Source organism: Xiphophorus maculatus, chromosome 16, assembly GCF_002775205.1.
Source record: "Xiphophorus maculatus strain JP 163 A chromosome 16, X_maculatus-5.0-male, whole genome shotgun sequence".
NCBI lineage: Eukaryota > Metazoa > Chordata > Actinopteri > Cyprinodontiformes > Poeciliidae > Xiphophorus > Xiphophorus maculatus.
This window is the reverse complement of record NC_036458.1, coordinates 23,581,235-23,606,365: the sequence shown is the minus strand read 5'-3', so window position 1 is coordinate 23,606,365 and position 25,131 is coordinate 23,581,235. Positions and strand designations below refer to the sequence as shown.

The window sequence follows — 25,131 nt, the reverse complement described above, 5'->3', positions numbered from 1 at the left end:
CTCTCTCTCTCTCTCTCACGCACACCCCCACACGCACACACAGATGTCTATTGGTGTGCGCGTGTTTGTGTAAACCACAGCCAGCTACCTCCCTGCTGATTTTGCAGATAATCCAATGATATTTTTTCTCCCATTGTTTACAAAGTGTCCCATGTCCTCACATACACTTTCTTTATTCTGCCTAAAAGCCACCAGCTCATGTATTTATTTTTTTGGTGTGTGTGCATATTTCCATAGCCTAGAGATTGCTGTGTTATAGACTCAGGTCTGCCATCTATTTCTAATTGATCTTCATGTTTCTTTGTACAGGTTCCACCAGCCAAAGGTCTCCAACAGGGACGAAACCCAGAATAACACTTGACCCATACATTCGCCTCAAATTGGACAAGTTAGACTTGGTGAGAGCTGTCATCTGGTTAGAAAATGTGTTTGAGTTAAATAGAGGTAAAATTCACTCACGAGTTTTACACAAGTGTTCACATCCTGAACTTTCCAACATTTTGTCAGATTATAACCACAAACCTTTTTGCATGGAACTTGATGTGACATGGCAACCCAAAGTGATCCATCCTTCCATCCATCCATCTCTTCAATCAGTCTTTCAATCTGGTTGTGGGTGTGTTTGCGAGTGTGAGTGGGGCTCTAATGAACCTTATAGGTTCTGTCCATTGTTCACCAGTGGTGAACAAAGTGCTGAGCTCTAGTACTTTAGTAAAAGTATTGATACTCATCATCAAATCTACAAGTAAAAGTTCCTCGGTCAAATGTTTACTTCAGTTACATTCCTGAAGTACTTACTTTTGAAAATATTTAAGTATTCAAATCGTATTTACTAGTATCAGTTCATCACTGTATTGTTTTCTGAGTGACTTTTACAGAACCTTGTAACTCGCTGAAACCAGATGATGATGTACTGACATGAAGTCTATACACCACCTGTAAAAACTTCACAATGAAACTGTAATAAAGCAAATGACAGCTGTTTTATTTATTTTTGTATTTAAAATGTTCCAATCTCCCCCTCCCCCAAAATAAGAAAAGAAAAACAGCAGAGACCTTTTCTCCATGCAAAACAGCAACGTTGGGAACTACAATTAATGCCATACTTACCATAAAAGCATCAAACATGGATGCGCTGGTTTCTGGAGTTTCTCCAACCGTCTCCATTGCTGAGTTCAGCTTGACTGTGGTGAACCCCCGTCCAGCTCGCCACACTTACGACGTAATTCCAAATCCCAGGTGTGAGCGGCGGCTGTGATTGGTTCTCCTTGTTGTGAGGAGTGCAGCATGTGGCCAATTGCATTTCAGTACAGAGAAACAGCAACAGCGAACTAAAAGGCTACGCTGAGTCGACAGGAACGAGAAACGATAAGCTTCCTAGAAACGTCGAAAGTAGAATATATGTCTTTGAAATATAGTGAATTGAAAGTCATAATTTCCCCCAAAAATAAATACTAAAAAGATTATATACTTAAGTACAGCACTTAAGTATATACAGTATATTCTGTTACTGACTACCATCAGCCATGCTGAGACTGATGCTGTATTAATTCAGTTCTCAACAGAGACTTTCAGGTTAATAAATACAAGTGATGTGGATAGAATGGGATCTTACCTATATGGCTACATGTAGTCATCAAGATCTAATATAATAATAATAACAATAATAATAATAATAATAATATCACAATAGTGTAAATCATGAATTTAATGGAAAATGTATTCAAATGTCTGAACTTCTGCTTTAAGCTGTTAACACTTTATTTGGATCCATGTTCTGCAGAGAACACAGAATGAAGAAACATGTCACATAGGCAGCCTTCTTTCAATACATTTTCACTTATTTTGACAGATGTAGCACTTTAGTGCCCCTCCACCCTCAGAACTGTCTTTATCTCATAATTGTCATCTAATGCACAGTGTCTCTTTTTTTTCTCTCTATCGATTTTTCTCTCTCTCATTGCTTCTTGGGTTATATTTGCACTGTTCTTTTTTAGGCTCTTTTTACACCATCAGCACATTTTCTCTGTCTCTCTCTTTCCTTTCTGCTGCCCTTCAGCAGCCCAAGTCCAACTGACGAGTTCTGTTCTCTGCTTCTCTCTGCAGCTGTCTGCCGTCTGTACAGTTTGTTACCAATATTTAGCTTTGATTTTAATGTTGCCCAGATGCTGCTCAGCTGTAGCCTGACCCTAATCTAAATCTACCAATTCATTAGTGGGATTATAAAGAAAAGGAAGAGATTAAACACAGAATACAGGAAGAATTCTCTCTTGATCTAGTGGATCCTTTGCAAAAAAATCATAAATAGCACATAGTTTATAGATTGCTGTGGGGGAAAGACACCATATTGGTGAGAAAAATGACAGTTTGCAAGACTTATGTGGAATAATGCTGTTGTGATTCCCTGTTTCTACAATTGGTGTGTAAAGTAATGAAAATGTAAATGTGAAGTGGTTTTATAAGCATACCTACAGAGAACCACCAAAACCACATTTCTTCATAAATAGCATCAGTTACATTACATATAAAAACATTTCCCACTGCACCAAATACAACCCAATCTGGAAAAATGTTGACGTGAAATATTCTGAAAGTCTGCATTAGGGTTGTGCCAAAAAAATTTAATCTGTTCACATAAGAATCCCGATTTTCATTTATTACAATTCAGAATCGATTTGAGATTTCCCAAAATCCACTTTAAGCAAATATTGGTTTTGCTAAGGTTAGCCTGCTGTTTCCTCTCAAATGCTGCCTAAAGTGTCTTGTGGCACTTTAAGTTCAGTTTATGTTCCTTTGTGCTTGTGTATGAAAATGAAGGGATTTCATTTAGGAAAATGTGAAAGTTATTATGTTAATATTTCTGATTCAATTTGTGTAATTTATTCTTTACTGACACAATTTAAAGTAACAATTAAATTCCTAAAGTTATTTTTTGTTTGTTGACTTGAAAGGATTTGCTCATTATTAGACTAGTTATTCCAGACGTTTGCATATTTGAACCTGTTTTGAAAATCCCAGCTCTAGACGTTTATTTAACAGCACACATCCATCACAAACAGAAACACCTGACGACCGTCTGCTATTGTTCCTGTCATGGAATGTCCTTTATTCCTTTAAAGATAAGAAAGCAGATTATTCCCAGATTTACTCAGCATATAAGCCTTCATGCTGTGTGTGTATTTTTGGTCTGTGTTTACTTTCCTGTCTCTCTGTCTCAGGCTTTGTCCTTTCTCGGATTGGACGTCAGTGAAGAGAAGAGGAAGACGCTGAGGCACAGCCTGACCCCTGACCCCCAAGGCACCGTGGCTTATGGAGGTGAGGCGCTTGCACACTCCTACTCACACTGAAGTCAGCCATGCGTGCATCCAGGCTCGTCGATGTGTGTGTGTGTGGGGATGCTGTCAGATCACTGGCCCTGTGTGACCTTACCATGCTGCTGATTGGCTGTGACATCGCTGTTCGGTGACACGCTGAGGAAGCATGATGTGTCTGTTTGTGTCCAGGTGGTCAGTCAAAGGGAAATGTTCTCGTAGACTCTTGATGAATTTCCTGTATTGTATTAAAAACTCCTAACTGCATTATCTGAGCCATTTGAAAGAAGGTTTGATGTTTATTTAACATGTTTGACCAAAGTAGTTTTCGTCGGTTTCTCCATCACTTTTTTTCCATTGACTGTTCTCCTAATTGCAATGTCTGAACAAATGAAAGTTGTGATTTAACATGTTTTTGTAACTATTGGTGTATTTAAGTGTGCTGTACTGGTGCGGAGATATCAAACAGATTTGTAATTCAGCACATTCATGTCTATATTAAAAAAAAAAACACAAAACAAACATTTTAATTCAATTCAGCTGTTTTTCCGTTTCCGATCTGTACCAGGCGACACTAAACCTCTTAGATTTTTTTCCCCCACTAAGCATCTGAAATATTCCTCTTCCAATCCACTTTCCATGACTCCCATCTGGCAATGTTGTTTCCAAAGAGTCAGTTCTGAAATAATGAAATTAAACCTCTTGTCAGCAAATCCCTTGGAGATGTAAGCAGCAGTCTATGGAAGGGTTGGTTTTGTGTTAGAGATAAAGCTTTTTATTCGTAAAAATTGTTGACTTGATAAATTTCAAAACAATTTATTGAAAAGACACCAAGAAGCCTTCACTAATGAGGTCACATATTTTATAAAGCTCTTTTTTTGCTGCTCCAGTCACTCTTGTGAAACAATGGGACTTTTATCTTGGTAAAAAAAAAAAAGGTTTAATGATAAAAATAAAACCACATAAACTCACTTCAGTCTAGCATTTGTTAAGATTAAAGACATATTGGATCATCCATAATTTGGTGTCCCTAGAACCGTCGAAGAGTCTGAATAGAATGATCAGGGGCAAATAGACTAGACAGTCATCAGCATATAAACGGAATGGAATCCCATATTTCCTCGAGATAATTCCCAGTTGTTAAAGATAAAAGGAAAAAAGAAGAAAAGAAGAATAGAGCCTTGTGGTCCTTCTGATTACAGGTAGAGACTCCTCTACCACTGAGCTACAGTACCCTTTAAACCATAAATTATCTTAATTTAATGACAATATTTACCTATGAGTACTGTTATCAGTGCCACCTGGTGTTGCGTAGGTATGGTGGGTTCTGATCCGAAGAACTTCCAGCCTTGAAATCATTGAGCAGCACTGAACGAGCTGAGAACAGACCGATTCGTTTCATCAGCTGATTTTTATCTGTTCATCTTTGATTTGCATGCTCTATGAAAAGAACACTGCAGTTTATGAGATACTGAATATTTCTGATGTTAAGCTATTTAACGTTTCTTCTGAAGCTAAAGTTTGGACACGTGTCAGAACACAGGAGATGAACGCGTGAATCAGAATGTAAATGCATGTTCAAACTTCTCCCTGTTCTCTTGCTCTCTCTGTGTTTTCAGCAGCAATGCTTTTTATCTTTTCGGTCTCAGATTTTGTGGAAGCTTGTCGGAACACCTTCCAGGAGGACCTGGAGGACTTGGGGTTAGGATCGGGCCCCTTCACCTTCTCCTACCATGAAGCAGCCAGTTTGATGGACACATCGGCGTTTCATTCACCGGTAAGTTTCTCTGAAGAGTCTTTCAGACCAGCAGCAACCCAAGGCTATGGGTAATAAGCTGGACCATTAATGTCTCAAGTTCTCCAGGGTTCTGCTAATAACCTCATTATATGGCTCAAGTGTGTTGAAGCAGAAACACATCAAGGTCACATCAAACCAGCCCTGTTTAGTTCGCTTCGACTCCTGCTTGTTTGTCCAGACGTCCGATTCATTTGTGAGGCGAGAATGAATAATTCAACTCTGATGCAGAACAAATAAGGAAACTCCGATTCGGTTGAAGTGAATTCTGGTGTGGTTGAACGCATATGTGAACACCAAATGGACCATGGACCACTCCGGACTATGTCACAGTGCATCTTGGGTAAATACAACCAAAAAAAACCATCATAGTTTAGCTCTAGTGGGGAATGGCTCGAGATCTTTGCAAATAATAAAAGAGAAATCCTCCAACTTCTAAAAACCTGACACCTCTCCATTTTTGTTAGCATTTGGTGAAGAAGGAAGTTGTACTCCGTGTATTCTTCAGAGGTTTTCATGTTGTTGTCTTCCATAGTTCTTGGTGCAGCGCCCCCACAGGTGAGGTGGTGAACAGGTTTTCATAAGGGTTTGGTTGGTTTGACGCAGTGCCGTGTGAAATGGAACAAATGTTGCAACTTTGGTCCACAATTGAAGCGAGTACCGGACTATCAGCTGGGACTCCGGCTCTTGAGGCCTGGACTTGGAAGATCCTTGTGTTAAAGTCTAGAGAACACACACTAAGAGTCACTGTTAAACACACACGCAAAGAACTGTCTCATGCTGTGTATGCTTGACTGTGTGTGCATCTGCAGACTTATGAATCAGAGTGCAGCTACAGCAGTGAGGAGATGGAGCAGTTCCAGACCGAGGTGAAGCAACTGCAGACCCAAATGAAGCAACTCAAGGTGAACTTGATTTCTCTGCAAACCCAACTTCATATTGTCAATGTTCCTTTGATAGAAGCATATGATCTATCACCAGCTGCGCTGCTTAGCGACAGTAAAGAGTTAATCAGTTCAGTACACACACACACACACACCCCAAGCTTTTGTCTTGTTTTGTCAAATTATAACCACATACTTTTGTTTATTCTATAGGGATTTTCTATGGCCCACTGTTGCTAGGTAGAGAAGCCACTGTTTTAACCAAAAACACAAACATAAAAATCACAGATTCTTTAGGATCACCCTGAATGTTTTAGGTGTTTCCCTGCTAACACACACCTGACCTAAAATAATGCGTGTTTAACTTCACCTGATAGTGTGCTGAGAAGGTAATGTGAAACAGGTGGCCCATCAGAACCGAGCTTTAGAACCCCTGCATTACTTTGTGTTGGACTACGACCCAAAACCCCAATGAAACGTGTTGTGAAAAGGTTTCGTTTTTCTGTAATTGAGCTCCATCTGAGAAAAACTAACATTTTGAACTGAGAATTTACTTGATTTGAAGGACGAGAAATCTATCATCCCTGGAGTTCAAGTCTATTTGTGTAGCACATTTCAGCAACAAGGCAGTTCAACATCATTAAGTCACCGGTTGCGAAACAGGCAATAAACATTACATGTTGTCAAATGCCATCATCAAAATCATCATTACACATCAAATATATTCACCAGGATTCCATCTACTACTAATCAAAAGCTGCTCCAAACAGCTGGGTTTTAGACTAGATTTAACGGAACTCAGTGTTTCAGCTAATTTGCAGTTTCCTGGAAGTTTGTTCCACATTAGTGGTGCTTCTCTCACAGCAGCAGCAGATCTTTAATATATTGTGGTTTTAAGCCTTTCGGGGTTTAATAACTAACAGTATCTTAAAGTCTGCTCTTTCAGTGAAGGACTGTAGAACAGGGTGATGTTCTCTGGCTTCCTGGTTTTAGTCAGTACACCAGCAGCAGCGTTCTGGATCAGCTGCAGCTGAAGGGTTGATTTTCATAGTCAGACCTGTGAAGATGCTGCTGCAGTAATTAATGCGACTAAATAAACGCCTGGATGAGTTTCTCTAGATCTTACTGAGACATTAGTCCTCTAATCCTGGAAAAGTTCTGCAGGTGACAGAGGGGCGACTTTGTAAATGTCTTTATGTGGCTCTGAAGGTTCAGGTCAGAGTCTTGCTAGTTTCCAGCTGTAATAACTGAAGCTGTGTGTTGACTCTGGATCATTGCTCTTTAGGACTAAAGATAATAACTTCAGTTTTGTTTCTGTTCAGCAAAGAAAGCCAAACTTTTTTTATAAACTCCTGCTTCATGAAGGAAAGAACATGATTGGACTGACTGCTGTTTGTCTTTCCCAGGTGATTCTGAAAGACACAGAACAGAGCAAAAAAAGCCTGGAGGAGGAGCTGCAGAAGACATCTGAGGTAAGAAGACGCTGCATCTCCCGTGTTTGACGCTGATAGCATGCTCGAGCAGTTATTTATTAAACATGTTACAGAGTGTAATTTCTAACTAGTTTCCGCCGATACATCAGAACATGAAAACTGTAACTGCAACACATTGTTTTAATCTGTGCAGAAAGCCTGCCTGACTGTGGAGGAGAACACCCGCCTCAAGAGTCGCCTGCAGGCTGCCGAGGCCGAGGCGGAGCAGCGGCAGGCCACCAGCGCTGAGCAGGACTACGAGGAAGTCATCCAGCTGCTGGAGGCCGAGATCAGAGACCTGAAGAACCAGCTGGCCGCCAAGAGGCAAGCCTGTGGAGCAGGCGCTAAAGTGAGTCCAAAAACTCGATGTACAGTCCCTTACTGTTGGGAGGAAGGAGAAAAACCAGCCGATTCTCAGAAGTGTCTGATTAATAAAGGAGAAAAGGTGACCCAAAAATATAGAATAGAAAAAATAACACCTGATGACAAAATAAAAAAAAATAAGCACATAAAAATTTTATTTCTATGTGCTAAATAACATAGAAAGAAAATTTCTATGTGCACATAGAAATCTTATTTCTATGTGCACATATACACTGTGTAGCCAAAAGAATAGTTGCCACCAAATAGACAAAAGTCAAAGTCTCATATTTTGTTGGACAGCCTTTAACTTTGATTATAGCACACATTGTTTTGATCAGCATTTGGGATATGACAAGGTTTATTTACATCCAGTGTTGCATTCATTTTCCACCAAGATCTCTTTCTGATGATGGGAATGTTGTACAGCAAAGGAACCGGGGAAGAAACTGGGATAATCTGGTCATTCAGTATCTTCAGCTGTTCAGTCCCAGTCAGTTGAGTTTTCTACATGTTGTGATGTGGAAATGCTCCTACTGTTGTTTTTTCTTCTATTTGATGTGGCCAAACGGTTCAGTGATCAGGTTTTATTCCAACCACATTTCTGACTCAAAGACAGTGGTTTCCCACAATCCGTTTAAGAACGGGTTTTAAAGTTCTCAACCCAGTTTTAGTAGTTTCTGCAATCTCCTTAGGTGTTCTCTGTGATTGATGCACTCTAATTAAACATACTGACATTTCTTCCACTTCCACAGGATGCATTTCCTCACAGTTGTTTAAGAAATGAGAAGCTGTTCATTTTGAGTAATTATCCAACAGAAGGCTTATACCAATGTTCTCAATTAAATACAGGTGTTAATCTTTTTTCTTTTTTTTTTTTTGACAAAGCAGTCTGTATCTCACCTAGTGTCCTGGATCCCCGTTGCCATGGCATTCAAATGTTTTATCTCCTGGGTCTGGATTTGGTGGATTGGAGAAATCCATCCCATGTCCAGTATCCACAGGCTGTACATAAAGTGCACAGAACAAGGCAGAGGTTTAGTGTGCATCACAGCCACCATTACAAGATAAAATGTTGAAGCTCCAAGAATACATCAGGAAGATGGTCCTGATGATGAAGCGCAGACTGACAATGGAAACTGTCAGTTCCATGGAGGAAAGACCCCTCCACTGTAGATAGCGACAGACACCTGCCAGTAGCTGCAGAGGTTGAACTGAACGACTGAAATCAGGACTCAGGGTTGTGCTTATATTTTCTTTTTCCATAGACATGATTATCCTGATGTTCAAGAGTGTTAAAACGATACAGATTTGTCAAAAAGTGCACAAAATATGTTTGTAGCGGTGCCAAAGTATTAACAGTGAACTGTGTGGGAGGAGAGCTGGTGTTTTTATTCAGCATGTTAACTTGATTTGGCAACAACTGGTGCAATAATATCAGGCAGGTGGCATTTCAACATGACATCAACGAATGTGAAAGACGTTCGCCATTTTGGACTAACGTCCCATCATTTTGTGAGTCTCGGTGTCGTTAAGCGCTTCTAAAATGCTCCGAGTTGACAGAGTGTGTGTTGCGTTTGTCAGGAGGAAGTGGTCGAGCTCAACAGGAAGCTGACCTCCATCGACTCCCAGCTGAGGAAGTCGGAGCTGAGCAGAAAACACCTGGAGATCTCCAACAAGAAGCTGCTGGGCTTCGCTCAGGTAGAGCTGCTGTCAGGCCTGATCGCCAACATGGCAACCATTGAGTATAAACTGATCACATGACTGCTGCTGTCACTGCCAGGTAGTACAGTAAAGAGACGAGCAGCAGACAGAACAGAGTCTTAGCCATTTTTACCGTCAGGCCTCCTCCTCATATATTAATGGAGCCAGTCTGCCCCCAAGTGGACACCAGTGGTATAGGAAGCTGCTGTGCTTTGAAAACTGAACAAAGTCTTATAAAGAATGTCTGTAGTGAGACTGTTCATGATTCCTAGAGGATCCAGTGTTAAAGATCCAGTTTGTATAACAAAGCAAGTTATAATTCTGTTTGTTCTGGTTCCGTTCCGTTAGGCTCCCTCAGTCATGAGCTCCATTATCTCTTTCAACAGAACGTGCACAAGGTGCTGACTAAGCCCAGCCTGTTTGGAGGGGATGATGGGTAAGAGACCCCGAATGCTACGTTCAGGTCACCCTACAGTCTCATGTAAATGTCCCACCGTAACCAACCTCTTTCTCTGTTGTTGTGTGTTTCAGGAGCAACAGGTCGTCTCCAGCCACTGACAGTCCTGACACCCTGTCACCACTTCCTGACCCTGCCGTCCAGCTGGCTGTGGAGGCCAAAGAGCTTGTGGAGGGAGTGTGTTGTGTTTCTGCTAATAAAGGTACATGAAATAAAACACAACTCTGTGCATCTTATTATTACAGTCCAAATATTGTAGATCTCATTGTTCATTTACACATGTAAGGTCCGAAACTATGAGAACTAGGCGACGTGCAGAAGAGAGATGGGTGCAAGTGCTTCTGCTTGGCATGGTACTTGACACTTTTTTTTTATATTTCCATTTTCTTTCTCGTGTTCCCTCCAACTTTCTGAACCCTCAGGTGTTTTGAAAAAAACCCCGTTGTAGCCTTTAGAACTATCCTAGCTTGTTCAGGGAAGCACAGTAAGACCCCATTCAGTAAACAAGCGTCTGTCCTGATCTATGTTTGGCCTGCAGATTCTATATCGGATGTCAACTCCCATCAGGTGTGAGCGACAGAGAAGTGGAGGACTGAAGGAGGTCCTGCCCCGTCACCAAAGAAGCCCAAACCGACGACGACGTTCTTCACCAACCGACAGGACACAGGCCCCCTGTTCCCTCCTCCAGCCAGTGCCGACCCCCCGCCCCGCCAGTACAGCAAAGGGACAGGTGGCATCTCTCATGAGACCCCCGCTTGTTAGAGACTGCAGCCGAAGAACTGCCCGGCGTCTCAGCAGCAAACGTTGCTGTATGTCCTGTGGCGGATGATGTTGAAGGCACTGCATGACCAAGTGCACAACACTGAAAACCTTGTTAATACTCCTCTCATGTATTTTGTAAATTATCCACTCACAGGCAGATTGAGCCCTCCTCCCCCCATACTGCATGTGAAGGAGAGCTTCTTCCTGCTTAGGTGGGACAATCCAGAGCTGAGCAGTCCTCTGTCCATCATCCGCTCCATCCCGTTTCCCTGGGCTGCTTGCTCTGCCACAGACATCAACATAGTTACTGTCGAGAAAAAGTGTAGAAACATGTTACCTCTCCTTGTGCTCTTTCTTGTTAAAAAGCTAGAAGGTGAAGGCTTCAGAGGTTCTGGACCTGAGGGTGGAGTGTCATGTCCAGCTTGGTTTCACTGCAGTGGTTCATGTTGGCTCCAGCTGTGTGCTCTAGTTTTACAGCGTGAACAGAAGCCAGTCATAGGCTACATGTCAAACTTTTGTTTTATTTCTGCCAACAGCTGCAAGCCCATTCATGGAGTGTGTTTTTGAACTGAACTGCATCTTCAGTGTGGCCTCATACTCTTTATTATGTTTTATATTAAAGGGATAACTGAATCACGGGCTTTGTCTATGTTGTCTGTTTCCGCAACAACAACAGGCTTCTGTCTTTTCCCACAGATTCTTTATTTTTTGTTGATCTAACTTGTGTTTCTTTTTGTTGTTGTTGTTGCTGGTGGGGACCTGCTACAGGCATGGAAAAATATTAAATAAGTTCTTTATTAAAGGGGCAGTATTATGTGTTTTCTAACCACATAGTGTCATTTTATAGCACTGTTACCTTCTGTTGTTCTAAAAATGCTGTTTATCACATATGACTTAAGAAATATTACTTGAAATTGGGCTTCTGCCTGTCTAAAAATCTCCTGCTCTTTCTGAAACTTCGCCTTCAGGAAGTCATCACAACACGGCTCCTCTTTACCCTTTAACAACATTTTCACCTGCGATGCTCTGAGAAGTAGCTCCTATAATGAGCTCAGCAGATTTTCAGTTCCACCAGGTGTTTGCTAATTGCTGCTGGCTAGTCTGAAGGAGCTGAGTGGAGGAAGGCTGCTCTGTGAGGCCGAAGCTCTGAGGTGGAGTTGCATCTGAAGGCGGGTCTAGAGTCTAGACCCACCCTGGTGTTTTGCACAGCTCAGTGGTTTAGGATTTCCTAAACATCCATGCATGAATCAAGGCAACACTCCTGACATAATTTTGATGAGGGAATCAAAATATCCTCATCAATATGTGGGAATCGACAGTGTCGCAATATGTGCATTTTCTACAAGCCAATGACATGAACACTGAACAATCCACAAGCCTTTGGATAAGATCCTTGTCAACAACAGAACGCAATGTTCACATTAAACATATTCATTTCTATAAAACGTGCAAAATTGAACTATTTATACAAAACATTGCAAAGCTTAATAGACCACACTATAACTAGTGTGTAATGTAATAATTGAGAGTCTTTAAGATTGTACCTTTCACAACAAAGCTTCATCTTTGACAACAGGCACTTCTCAAATCTTCAAACAGAACCGCATGTCACACTTACAAAAATATGGCAGCAGGTGGGGCGATGAGACCTTCTCCCTTAATGACCAGACAGTCATGAAATGCCTGTAGTTACTCCCATTTGATCAACAGCTGCAAGCTGTATGTTGGTCATTTTGCTTGACACTATTCTGGCTTTCATTGCCTTCTCCCCAGACCTTATCTCCTCTCCTCCATATAACAGTTTGTATCTATGTTCCTGTCCTCCATGCTGTCTGAACCAGGGTGGTGTATTGGGCCTGACATGGTCGGACAATCAACCCCTCGACAGTCACCATCTTTTCCTGCTGCATAACAGAGCAGGAAAGATCTACAGCTACTTTATAGTCGGGACGTCCAGGCATTCAAGAACGGTTGCTAGCTTTAAATTATATGTAACGTAGGAAAATGCCTGCGCTTAAATTTGTAAAGTTTGCCACTTTAGACAGTATCAAGTTAATAAATAAATTTCATTAGAAATGTTAAACTAGGACTATGGGTTTATTTATTGTGCATGTGGTGGAAAAGTGGAAAATGGAACTGTCTAGAATAAGACACTTTGGGAAATTATTTGTGTATGTTTTTAAGTTAATATTAATGCCATCCTACACACAAATCCCTGTTGCAGAGGTCCATAAGGTGTCTGATCCAATAAACAGCAAATTCCTCTATGAGACTGTATTGATTCCTTGATTGATTCTTATCAAGAAACGTGACTCTTTCTGGTACCTCTTGGTTCAGGATAGTGGTTCTGCTTTTTTTTTTTTTTTTTTTTGCATGAATAGAGTTCATTAATTTTATATTTAAAAGTCTCTGTAGAGTTTTTCCCTTTTGTTCCCTCGGTGCATCTTTTAGGTACGTCAGCACTGGCCGCGTTTTGCTTTTCCTCTCAAAAAGCAGAGACACAAACATCACGAGGAAAAAGGACGACGGGCTTGATTGACGACGCATCTGTTTATCAAATTAAGTCGTTTGGATATTAATGAGTCGTAGATGTATTTGAATGTTCCCTCGTTTTAGAGCACCACATTCAAAACGGAGAATGACATCGTTTGTCTTTCAAAAGCAGAAAGGGCAGAGATGAGGCAGGTGAGGAGACAAGGCAGGTGAGGAGACAAGGCAGGTGAGGAGACGAGGCAGGTGAGGAGACAAGGCAGGTGAGGAGACGAGGCAGGTGAGGAGACAAGACAGGTGAGGAGACAAGACAGGTGAGGAGACAAGGCAGGTGAGGAGACGAGGCAGGTGAGGAGACAAGGCAGGTGAGGAGACGAGGCAGGTGAGGAGACAAGGCAGGTGAGGAGACAAGACAGGTGAGGAGACAAGACAGGTGAGGAGCCGCCCGACGGCGTCGGCAGGAACTTCACACAGAAACAAGCTTTATGTTTGACGTCAGTTAAACTAAATCATTAATCCTGCAATTTATAAAAGTTCAGATTCTTCAATTCAAAATGCACAACAGCATTAGCATATGAATACATCAGACATAAACACAAAAACCTAATACATAAGTCAATGAAGTATTTATACATAATGCAAAACATCATTTCTTTAAACTAGATGTTTTCATGAATGACTGAAGACTATTATTACTCAGCAGTTCCTCGTATTGGGAAAAAAGCTTAAAGGTTTACTGGTGTTATCCAGTAATCCTTAAACTGCCACACAATAAATAAGTAATGAATTGATAATAGGAGATTTAAAATAAACAGTACAGATCTTTTTTCATTCATTTATTTGGAATGTTTGTTCATCTGCAACTCAAAGTGCTCTTTAAATAAAGACCCTAAGAGGTAATGATTTAATTCCTAATAGGTGAGTATTTTTCATAAAAACAGTAAGAGGAGATGATGTCATCAGGCTTTCAGGGGTTTTCAGGATTTTTGTAACAGAGGAAGCTCCTATGAAAATATAGATTTTAACCATCAAACGGCTGCAAAGATTCTAGTGTTTCTAAGAGATCACGTGTTTTGCTAACAGCACAGTTAGTCAGGTGAAGATGAACTTTTTGTAGAATTAAGGTTTTTTGTGTAACAGAATTAGTTCCTTAAAGAAAATGCTACAGCTAGCCACCCTGCCCTGGAGGTCCACAGTTGACACCCTACGCTATCGTTTGACCTCAACTATCCAGAATCCATAATGTGATATAATGGATTCTGTATGAATTTTGCTGTATACATTCATACAGCAACTAGAGTTCTTTGAATAGAAAGCTTCTAACATGGCTTATTCTTGCCATCCATCCATCCAGCTAGATTAAGTTAATGAATGAAGAGCCTCTTTTCATCAGATAGTTTTTCTACGGGATTTAAGGTTTTATGTAACAGAAGAAGTTCCTCCTCTCATTGCAGTCTCTGATGCCGAAGGATGAGTCGCCGTTCTTCTCCAGGACTCCACACCTCTCAGCCGGGTAGCTTGGAATATCCTGGTACTGCACTGGTTCTCCACCCACCCAGAACCACTCATCACCAAGGTAACGCAGGCCCGTCCACACCTACCGACATGTAGCAGAGAGGTCAACACAAAAACACAGGGTGAGTCAGTCCTTGTCTTGGTACAATCCAAATGTTTACAGAGTAAACAGCAGCCCACCTCCTCAGTGGTGGCGGTTTGAGCTTTCTCTCGTGCGAAGTCGTGGTCGTCGTTGGTGACGAGGGTTGCCAGGTCGTAGCTTTGTGCTCCGCTCAGAGACCTGCAGCGCTCTAATGCCTCTTCCCAGGTTTTGTTTTCCTTCACCAGAACCAGTGTCTCTTCATAACATATGTAGGAGCGTTCAAAACTACACAAGTCGTCCTCCCACCTGTTGGTCGAAGACCTTATATAGCCGCAGTTTTGGTTTGGATCGTGTGCTAGGAGAAAAAGTAAAATAATTACAATTCTGCGAAACAAATTGTATTGTTAACGTGAGTTATCATATCAAGATGATACATTTGTTTGCAAATTAAAATCTCTCGGTGTTTGATCATGATGGGCACCAGGCCCTTTCACGACCCTGTGAGGATTCGAGTGTTTAGATAATGGATGGATGGGTGTTTGATCATCGGCAGTCAAAGAGGACAACATTGATTAAATGCAAACATCAAAGGGATGTCATATTTTTTCTTTTGGTTTTAGCTTTGGGAGCAAAAGACAGACTAGTGGACTAAGCTGGGGCGACCCTGAAGCTGCTGTGACGGCAGCAAATGTTGCTGGAAAACCTCTATGTACCTTTCAGCACCTTCACAGATGTTCAAGATACCCATGCTTGCAGGGACAGAAAAATATTCTAGGTTACTGTCAGATAATTGTCAAATAAAGGAATATAGTGCCAAAAATATTCATCAAAAAAAAAAAAAAAAAAAGATGCTGGGCTTTGCACTATGTGTTGATTACAATCCGGACTGTCCTTTCCGTCTTTGCTCCAGAGGACACAACGCCCATGATTTTCAAAAACAATGAGAAATTTGGACCTCAGGACACTTTTCCTCTTTGCATCGGTCTGTCTCAGAGTAGCAGAGAGAGGCCAGTGGCCTTTCTGGATGTTTTTGAAATATTGCTTTTGCTTTGCATGGCAGAGTTTTAACTTGTAGATGTAGTGCCGAACTGTCTTGACTGACAACGGTTTTCTGAAGTCTTCAGAATGATTTTGGATTTTAAGGCAGTACCGCCTGAGGGACAAATGCTGGCCGGCATTCAGTGTTGGTTGCTGCCTTGCTGCCTTGGTGCCTTGCTGCCTTGGTGCCTTGCTGCCTTGCTGCCTTGCTGCCTTGCTGCCTTGCTGCCTTGCTGCCTTGCTGCCTTGCTGCTTACTCACACAGATCTCTCCATATTCTCTGAGTCCGTTGATGATATTACAGACTGTAGACAAATTCCTTCCAATTGTACATAGAGAAACATTGTTCATAATTTGTTGGACTATTTGCTCACACAGTTATTCACCAAGCAGTGAACTTTGCCTAATCCTTGCTTGTGAACGGCTGAGCCTTTCGGGGATTCTCCCTTTATAACTAATCATGACACACACCTGTTCCTAAAGAAGCTGTTCACCTGTGGAATGCTCCACACAAATGTTCTTTTGAGTGTTCCTCAACTTTCCTGATGTTTTGTTGCCCCTGTCCTCACTTTTTTTAAAAAATGTGTCGTAGGTATCAATTTCCAAACGAGGGAATATTTACAAAACCACAATAAAGTTTTACATTTGTTCATCAAACAGCAAGTATTTGTAGTGGTAGGTGTAATTAAGAAAAATGTAATCTCCAAAGCAAATTTGAAATGAACTGAGGTAAAATGTTTACAAAATGTAGATATTTTCCTCAGTTACTGACTCACCTGGAGTCCTCCATTTGAAAAACGTGGGCCTTTCGTCTCTAAAGGACCATTTCCATGGGCTTCCATCCTTGTCTTGGTACAATCCAATCCAGCCATTGTATGGAGCCAATGCCAGATTTTCTTCTTCATTTCTGACTGTGACCAGATCAAGGTGCTTCTCCCTGCAGCTGGACTGGGCTTCTCCCCAACTCTTTGATTCACCATGGTGTATAACTTTCCACTCTCTTAGACCACAGATGTAGTGGAAGATGAGCAGCAGGAAGACGCAGACACATGTCTTCCTTGTCATGTTTTTACCAAAGATACCTGTGACAACATAAGTGAGTTTCATTGAACATGCATTTGAATGGGACCTTCATAATCTGAATAGAGGTTAACACTTCACACAGCTGATGAAATATTCTACAGATTTAGACTTTGGTTCAGTCCAGATGAATAGAACCAAGTCAAGCTTCACATTTTGATGCTGCAGTTGCTTCAGGTTAAACCTTCTTATCAGATGTTTTCATACACTCAGCGTGAAATTAGTTGTCATTTTGCAAATATGAATTTGAACCAGTTTCCTCAGAGATGGATTGATTAAAAAACAAGACCCAGATACATGTTATTTTCTAGCCAACAAAATGTCCAGATTAATATTACAGATAATATCATTATGTTATTGTCTTTGTTAGACTTCAAACAATTAAGTCATAAAAATGGCTGCATTAAACAAAACTGATGATTATAAATGATTCCTTAGTTGTAAATTATATGGATCCCAGCAGTCAGATCAGACATGGAGAATCAGTATTCAGTTTTCACACTCCTGTAATTTATAACAAACTCCCACAAACCTGCAAAAATGTTGAAACACTGAGTTCCTTTAAATCACGACTAAAAACCACTACTTTTGGTTAATAACCAAAACATAAATTAATTCTAACTTTTCATTACCTCTCTATATCTTGCTACTGTAATGATAGTGCTTATAATCTAAAGAAAGCTCTTTGAACTGCCTGGTTTCTGTTGTGTGATATACAGACAAACTTGACTTAAAAAAAATAAAATAAATCAATACATCAGCACATCAAATCGGTTAAAATACACCAAATAGTTGAAAATGCAAGAGAAGAAAAAACAAATAGGCTTAAAATAAAGCATTTACAAGCCAGGATTAGTCCCAAAAATTAAATCCATCTGTACTTACTGACTTACTTTGAGGTGCTGAAGCAGGCAGACACTTGCTCAGCTGGACCTCAAGCAATATTAATTTCCCGTCAGACAACACAGAGCTTTTAAAACTCTGCCCTTGCTGAATATTCAGAGTAATCCACCTATATGTTATCCAGCAGGCTGAAGTCGCCACCCTGCCTGCCATTTTCCCTGAGTTCCTATTTGCATCTTTCTGCCTGCAACCTGCAAAAAACAAAACAAGGCATGAACAATCGGAAGAACTAGAAATAACTTGTGTCAGCCAGCGACTGCATTATCAAACTCATGTCAAGACATCAGTTATTAAGTTACTGATCTAAATCTGAAAACTGGCAAACAGTTAGAGGGATGTTAGCTGAGCTTAAAAATGCAAAAAAAGAAACAAGAGCAAAACAGCAAACGGTTTGCTACTTACCCACAATGACGTCACATTATTTTTTTCCCGATAAAGCAAAATTAAAGCTTAATTATAAACATTTCTTGTCAAAGAATTGAATATTTAACAGGGATGTTTTGGTTATTCGGTGTTTTATTGATATCACCAGATTTAACATTTTCTTCAATTTAAATAGTAGCAAACAAATGAAAGAAAAACTGAAAGGAACAAGAGCTGTTCTTATTTTACTATTTCCTTTATTCTGTGTTCAGTTCAGGTCTAAATCAGACTAGCTAATAAACACAAGCTCCCATAAGAGTCCAGGCTGTTGACAGTGAAGGCTGCTGGTGGAGCGGTGGGACAGTCCAGATGAGAAGGTTCATGTCAACAGAAGGACGGAGTGAAAAACAAAAGCTGGACCTTTAGATACTCAGCTGGTGTAAAAACATTTAACAACAAAGAGACTTAATCTGCAGATTCAAGTAAATTTCAAAGCACTAATTCTTGCTTTGAAACCAAGAATTAGTAATAACAGCAACATACAGCACAGTTTAAGCTCAACTGTAGGACAAGGAACACAAACTGGCTCCAGGTTGGAGAGAATAGTGTGACTGTTCAATAAAGCAACTTATTATTTCCACAATGTTCAGAACTGAATGGATAAAAAGGTGAAACCGAAGAAATCCAGTTAGAACCGCTTCTAAATACTTTTAATATATTAAAAGTCTACTAATATGTTGTATAAAAAGTCTTTAATACATTAAAAGACTTTTCACAGCACAATTGTTTCTAATCTCACTAACAAACCAAAACCTTTACTAGCAGTTGTGAAAGTTTTGTTTGATAAAACCACATGCTGCTCATTTTGTCACATTTTATACGGATTTTTAAAAAGATTTTTTCTCCTGGATTCATTTGTCACAGTGACTTTATGTCTAACCATGTCAGCTCACATTGCTTATATGGCTGGATTCAACATGCAAAAAACATTTTTTTAAAATCCTGACTCAGATCAACAGTAAAAACCATTCCTGAACTTCTGACCTTCACACACAGAAGTGAAATGAGATCATCTCCAGACCGTAAATATGTCGATAGCAGCAGGGAGAAGTCACTGTAACTGTTTTCTCTTTGAGTAATGCCAATTTGCAGGGCTTTCCACCATCATGGAGTGACACATGAAAATAGTCTGGATAGTCTTGAGCACGCTGTAGGCGCTAGCTATCTGACAGTTTGTTGACATCTGGAGTGTCCAAGTCATGACAGTATTGTGAGAGCATTCAGATAGATGGGAGTCATTAGACCAAGCTCTTTGTCAATGCACAGCTTCAGTTATTACAATTAAAACGAAGCGATCAGGCCTGAAACCTGGGAGTAGTGATGGACTCTGACCTGAACCTCCAGAGCCACATAAAGACAGTTACAAAGTCGGCCTTCTATCACCTGAAGAACATTTCCAGGATTAAAGGACTAATGTCTCAGCCAGATCTAGAGAAACTCATCCATGTGTTCATCTTCAGTCATATTGATTATTGCAACAGCGTCTTCACAGGTCTGTCCAACAAATCAATCAAACATCTGCAGCTGATCCAGAATGCTGCTGCTGGCGTTCTGACTAAAACCAGGAAGATAGAGCACATAACACCAGTTTTAAAGTCCCTCCACTGGCTCCCTGTAGCTCAAAGAATAGACTTTAAAATACTGTTGTTAGTTTATAAATCACTGAACGGCTCAGCACCACAATACATTAAAGATCTGCTGTTGTTGTATCAACCTTCCAGACCTCTCAGGTCTTCTTGTTCTGGTTCTGCTCTGCATCCCCAAACCAGAACCAAACGAGGAGAAGCAGCTTTCAGCATCTATGCACCACAAATTTGGAACAAACTTCCAGAAAACTGTAAAACAGCTGAAACACTGACTTCTTTTAAATCTCAACTAAAAACCCACCTGTTTAGAATTGTATTTGAAATGTAATCAATTAAGAATTTAATGATGAAACTTGACTTAATGTTGTGTTTTGATTGTTGATTCTATGTTGCATGACTTTGTGTTTTTGTGTTTGTTATGATTGCTGCTCCTTGCTGCTGAAATGAGCTATACAAATAAAATTTGATTGATTGATTAAAGTTTCACCAAGTTCTACGTCATGTACATGTAAAGTGAACATTGTGTCATTGTGTAAAATTCTCCGTCTCTTCTCTCTCCTGATGGAATCTCTCCTCCTGCTCTTCACTCATTAATCCAGATTCTCAGCAAACTGATCCAGATGTGAGAACAAGTCGTGCATTTTGATGCTCATGTTGCTCCACAGTTCAGAGAGTTGATCTGATTGAGCAAAACCAAGGTGATTTTTGGATTCAGCTCATCAACATGACCATAAAACAGTTGAAAAACCAAAGACATTCTTTGGCTGTTGACCAGTGTAATTATTTTGCTAAAAAAATTAGATTTATGTTCTTAAACTTTATGATCTAATAAAGTTTGATCATAAACTGTGATTTATGCTGTAATTCTTTTTCAGCAGGTCTCAAATGATGAGAGCAGCTTTGAATAGACAAACAAACACTGAGACGTTCCTGTGGTTCACTGACAAACAAAACAGGAGATTTGCTAAACAGATACATGTTGCACTAACATCACTTCTACTCTCCAGTATTTGTGTGGAGATGCGTGAGTAAGTAACTCGGAATCACTGCGTTCCACATCAAAGAAGGTTCTGATAAGAAAAATCCACAAAGGAAAAGTCCAGAACCATTAATCAGAACCATGACAGGGAACAAATCATGTCAGTGAACTGACATGATTGCTGATGCTATTGCTGGACTGAGTTCCAGCAATAGCATCAGCTTACATAAGTCTAGATTAATTAAAGGCTAAGAAATCATGAAGTGCCCCGATGAATAATTATAACTTTCCATGTTGGCACAATCAAAGACTTGTGGGGGTGACATGTTGCTTGAAATCAAAACCCAAAAATGTTGGCACTGAAGTGCAACAGATACCGAGTCAGGAACAAACTCCTGCCGCTGTCCTGCAACTTTTACATGTGCCTCTGCTGCAGCACCTGAATAGAATAATTAGGTCATTAGCAAGACTCTGGAAAACTGGTTCTGGTTCTGTTCTGCTCTGCATTCCCAGAACCAGAACCAAAAGACTTGAGATGGCAGAATCTCCTTCTGTGTGCAGGTGGGCTTCATACACAACCAGTTCTGTATCATTTAAATCTTTTACTGATATTTTGGGCCCATACACTTTGATACAGATCTGACCTGATGTCTCCTAGCTGTATTCCTTCTAACTTCCTCTCCACCCTCCGGATCCTGTCAGTGGACACTTTCAACATAATTTTATGTTTATATGATCCAATATTCTCCTTTTTATTGGAAGAGGCTAAAGTAACAAGTCTTATCACCTTTTATGATACTCTGGTAATAATTTGTCACAAACAATAAAATTCAATATTTAAGGCTTGAGGAAGTTCAAGTCACAATCATTAAGAGTTGACCCACATAGACCAACACTGAGGATGGAAATAAGAATGTTGCTTCCATTGCTGCTGCTGCTGCTGCTGCTGGTCTGCTCCGTCTCTGCAGCTCAACCTCAAGCGGCGTCTGAAAATGACATTCTTTCACATCTAAGGCAGACGGGGGGACAGGTGGAACCGGACCAGCAGACCTGCACACAGGACATCAACGCCGTCCTGAGGGAGATGAGCGCCTGGCTGGCCGGACTGAAGGTGGAGGTGCAGCACCTGCAGAGAGATAATGAAGGTATGTTAACAAAGAGAGTTAAAGTAATTGGAAGCACTACTTCTGATGAACTAAATGCTCATGTTGCACAACCATTTCTATTCTGTGTCTTATGTTTTTTTTTCTGTTCATAGTGAAGACGAAAGAGCTGGAATCACTGAACCAACGGTACCAAGGTACTGTCTGATATAAGACGATGTGCAAAGGTTTGGTATTAAGCTTACTTTGGATCACAGGTGTCGAACTCCAGTCCTCAAGGGCCGCAGTCCTGCAACTTTTAGATGTGCCTCTGCTGCTGCACCTGAATAGAATAATTAGGTCATTAAGGCTCTGGAGAACTGATCTACACAAGGAGAAGGTCATTAAGCCATTTCATTCCAGTGTTTTGTACCTGTGGCACATCTAAAAACTGCAGGACAGCGGCCCTCGAGGACTGGAGTTTGACTCCTGTGCTTTGGATATATCACAAGTATTAACTAAAAAATACTAATGGAATAACTGGGAACAGTAAGCGACACACATGACTGTATAGACAGTATAAGCAAATCTTTCTCTTGAAATAGAGCACATGATTCATGTTAATGCAATCACTTGACCTTTATTAAAGTCAAACAAAGTAAAGATGAATAAGTACAAATGTATACAACTCTGATATTTAACGTGTTTGAACATATTTGTGGTTGTAATGTACAGAAATTTGAAAAAGTTGAAAAAATATTGTTGTTAAGGTACCTGCATTATTCTATGACAATATCTATGTATTAAAAACAGATTTAGCTTAGCCAAAACAAATGTAGATTTTCAATCCACTAAGAAATACCTAAAATAACAGAAGATCTCATTTTACATATATTTTTGGTATTCCTTCTTTTTCAGCTCAGGCGGCAGAGCTTGCTGCTGTTAAAGCCAAAGCAGTCGGCACTGAAAACCAAGTAGAAGGTTTGTGAACTCTGAAGGAAACACTCAGCCTGTTTGAATGTCCATATCCATATCAGTGACTTTAATATCTCACTTTGAAACGTAAAGTTTTTACAGCTGGTCATATTTGTACAATATATATCAGATGTGGGAAGACATATGATACTCTGAACATATCAACGAATGTTTTATTTCACTGAATCCTTTCATTGCAGCTCAGGTATCAGAACTGGCTGCAGTTAAAGCCAAGGCTAACGTCACTGAGAGCCGAGTGGAGGCTCTGAGGAGAGAAGGAGAAGGTTTGTGAACTCTGAAGGAAACACTTATATATATCAGAAGTTCACTATCAATGACTTCTGTGCCCAAGTTCAATGAAAATCTTATCCCAAGACTGGATCAGGAAGTTATGAAATCTGAATCTGGACATGAACAGATCTAAATGAGCATTTAGAACAAAGATAACATCCTATAATATTTGCAGGTCTTAACCTTTCAACATTAAATGGTATACAGGCCATAAGATTTAATTAAAGAAGATTAGTTGATTATTACCAAGTAAAATCTGTTGTCTAGTCGTCCAAATATAAGATCAAGAAAATAAAAATAGAACTTCCTGTAGTGATAGCAAGTTTCCTTAAACCTCAACCCCACATTGTTGCTCTCAAAAACTCAGAAATAGATTTAATAGATTTCTCCCCTTCCTGTCAGTAAATGGGACATTAATCTATCTACCGGTACAGATCTTTACTTTTGGAGTCAAATTTGCACAAACACATTTAAAATGACCTAAAAATCCAACCTTTGATTTATTGAATATGAAATGCGCTCTGAGAGACGTTGGGACATTTTCCTGTCTCCCATCTACAGTACATGAGCTCCAGCACTGCTGTAATTCTATAAAGTATATGAAGACATCAACATGCTTAAGGAAATAAATGAATGTAAAAATGTGTAATTTTTTTGCATGTGTTAATTTGTTGCATTCATAAGAAACAACAAATTCACAAACGTTGAGATGTTTCAAACTCTTGCTGTGTGACTGAATTTCGCTGATGTCCAGTTTCTGTCTCTCAGCCAAGCGACTGGCTTTCTCCGCCGCTCTGTTGGAGTCGGGTTCAGGAAACCATGGGCCGTTCAACACACACACAACCATGGTCTTCAGACATGTTACCACTAATATTGGAAATGCCTACAGTCCAAGTACAGGTGATTCAATTTACACTTTATATTTTTGCATTTATATTTACAATATTAACAAAATGTAGTACTTTTCTTATGAAATGAGAGTTAATTGCAATTCTTGATAATTCAGGGCTGTTTACTGCACCAGTAAGAGGAGTGTATCACTTCGAGTTCCACATCTACGGACATGGAAGTTCTACAAATCCCACAGCTGCGATTTTGGTCAAGAATGGAGTGCAAATCTTTGCAACGTATGAAAAACAGCCAGAAGGTGGTCAGAAGGCTTCTAATGGTGTTACACTGCTGTTAGACATTGGAGACGTTGTATTTATGCGTTTGCGGGCTAATTCATGGGTTCATGACAATCAAGAGCATCACACTACCTTCAGTGGCCATCTACTGTTCACCATGTAGGAATGTAACAGGGTTTTACTTTGAAATTAAAATCTGTGGTAGAAACCAGGCAGCACAGATCTGCATCAAAGATTATTGTTTCAAAAATAATAAACAGTTGATTACATTTTGGTTTAAATGTGCATTTTCTAAATCACACGTAATTGAGATTATTGAAAATAATTTTTTGCATAATATTTTATTCAAATAACACTGCAGAGCAGCAATCAGCGGTAATCTGTATAATGTCAGATTTTTTTTTGATTCCTGATGGGGTTTTTTTTTGGAGAATTTGTAATACAGTTGAGAGAAAATGTATTTCTCCAACATGAATTGAAATCACAACATGAGTACTGAACAGAGCAGATCCAAGGCATATGCAAACTAAGCAGCTGCTTAGAGCCCTGTGGCTCCTAGTGCCCCCCCTAAGTGGAACAGATTTCTGTGTGTGTCTGTGTGGGGGGGTGGGGGGGGGGGTCCACGCAGCACCAGCGCCCCCTTCTGTCCAGTTTGGCACATTGTTACACATCTGAACATGTTCTAAAATCAAATTGAGCATTCTTATATAGAATAATTTCAATAAATAAACTTATTTTTTATATCACAGGATTAATAAAGGTGTGTACATTACAGTCTTCAGTGTTTTTAATTTGTAGCACATAAACTCTACTTT

General features: G+C 40.1%; 3 protein-coding genes across 7 annotated transcripts in view; 2 read left to right on the top strand and 1 right to left on the bottom strand.

Moving 5' to 3' along the window:
• The window catches only part of LOC102224609 (syntaxin-binding protein 4-like), a 63,297-nt gene extending 51,596 nt beyond the window's left edge, over positions 1–11,701 (top strand). For 2 of the 5 annotated variants that reach the window (XM_023348541.1, XM_023348544.1), the window contains exons 12-21: positions 310–398; positions 3,219–3,315; positions 4,961–5,088; positions 5,919–6,011; positions 7,397–7,462; positions 7,617–7,811; positions 9,407–9,523; positions 9,913–9,962; positions 10,058–10,185; positions 10,522–11,700. In XM_023348541.1, the coding sequence (XP_023204309.1) occupies positions 310–398; positions 3,219–3,315; positions 4,961–5,088; positions 5,919–6,011; positions 7,397–7,462; positions 7,617–7,811; positions 9,407–9,523; positions 9,913–9,962; positions 10,058–10,185; positions 10,522–10,556 (998 nt within the window). In that variant the 3' untranslated portion in view covers positions 10,557–11,700. Of the gene's footprint in view, positions 1–309; positions 399–3,218; positions 3,316–4,960; positions 5,089–5,918; positions 6,012–7,396; positions 7,463–7,616; positions 7,812–9,406; positions 9,524–9,912; positions 9,963–10,057; positions 10,186–10,269; positions 10,337–10,521 lie in introns of all 5 variants that reach the window. The other 3 variants (XR_002754093.1, XM_023348542.1, XM_023348543.1) reach the window with 3 other exon arrangements.
• Positions 11,702–14,623: 2,922 nt separating this feature from the next.
• LOC111611668 (rheacalcin-1-like) lies at positions 14,624–15,580 on the bottom strand. The gene is made up of 3 exons (XM_023349254.1): positions 15,546–15,580; positions 14,931–15,138; positions 14,624–14,832 (listed from the first exon to the last, which is right to left on the bottom strand). Exons 1-3 carry the CDS (start codon positions 15,578–15,580, stop codon positions 14,647–14,649), a joined length of 429 nt encoding a protein of 142 aa, XP_023205022.1. The 3' UTR covers positions 14,624–14,646.
• A 6,140-nt stretch (positions 15,581–21,720) lies between these two features.
• On the top strand, positions 21,721–25,093 carry LOC111611694 (multimerin-2-like). The gene is made up of 6 exons (XM_023349419.1): positions 21,721–21,986; positions 22,100–22,141; positions 22,842–22,904; positions 23,099–23,182; positions 23,958–24,089; positions 24,196–25,093. The coding sequence occupies exons 1-6, from the start codon at positions 21,743–21,745 to the stop codon at positions 24,477–24,479; spliced, it is 849 nt and encodes a 282-aa protein (XP_023205187.1). The 5' UTR covers positions 21,721–21,742; the 3' UTR covers positions 24,480–25,093.
• Positions 25,094–25,131: the final 38 nt, after the last annotated feature.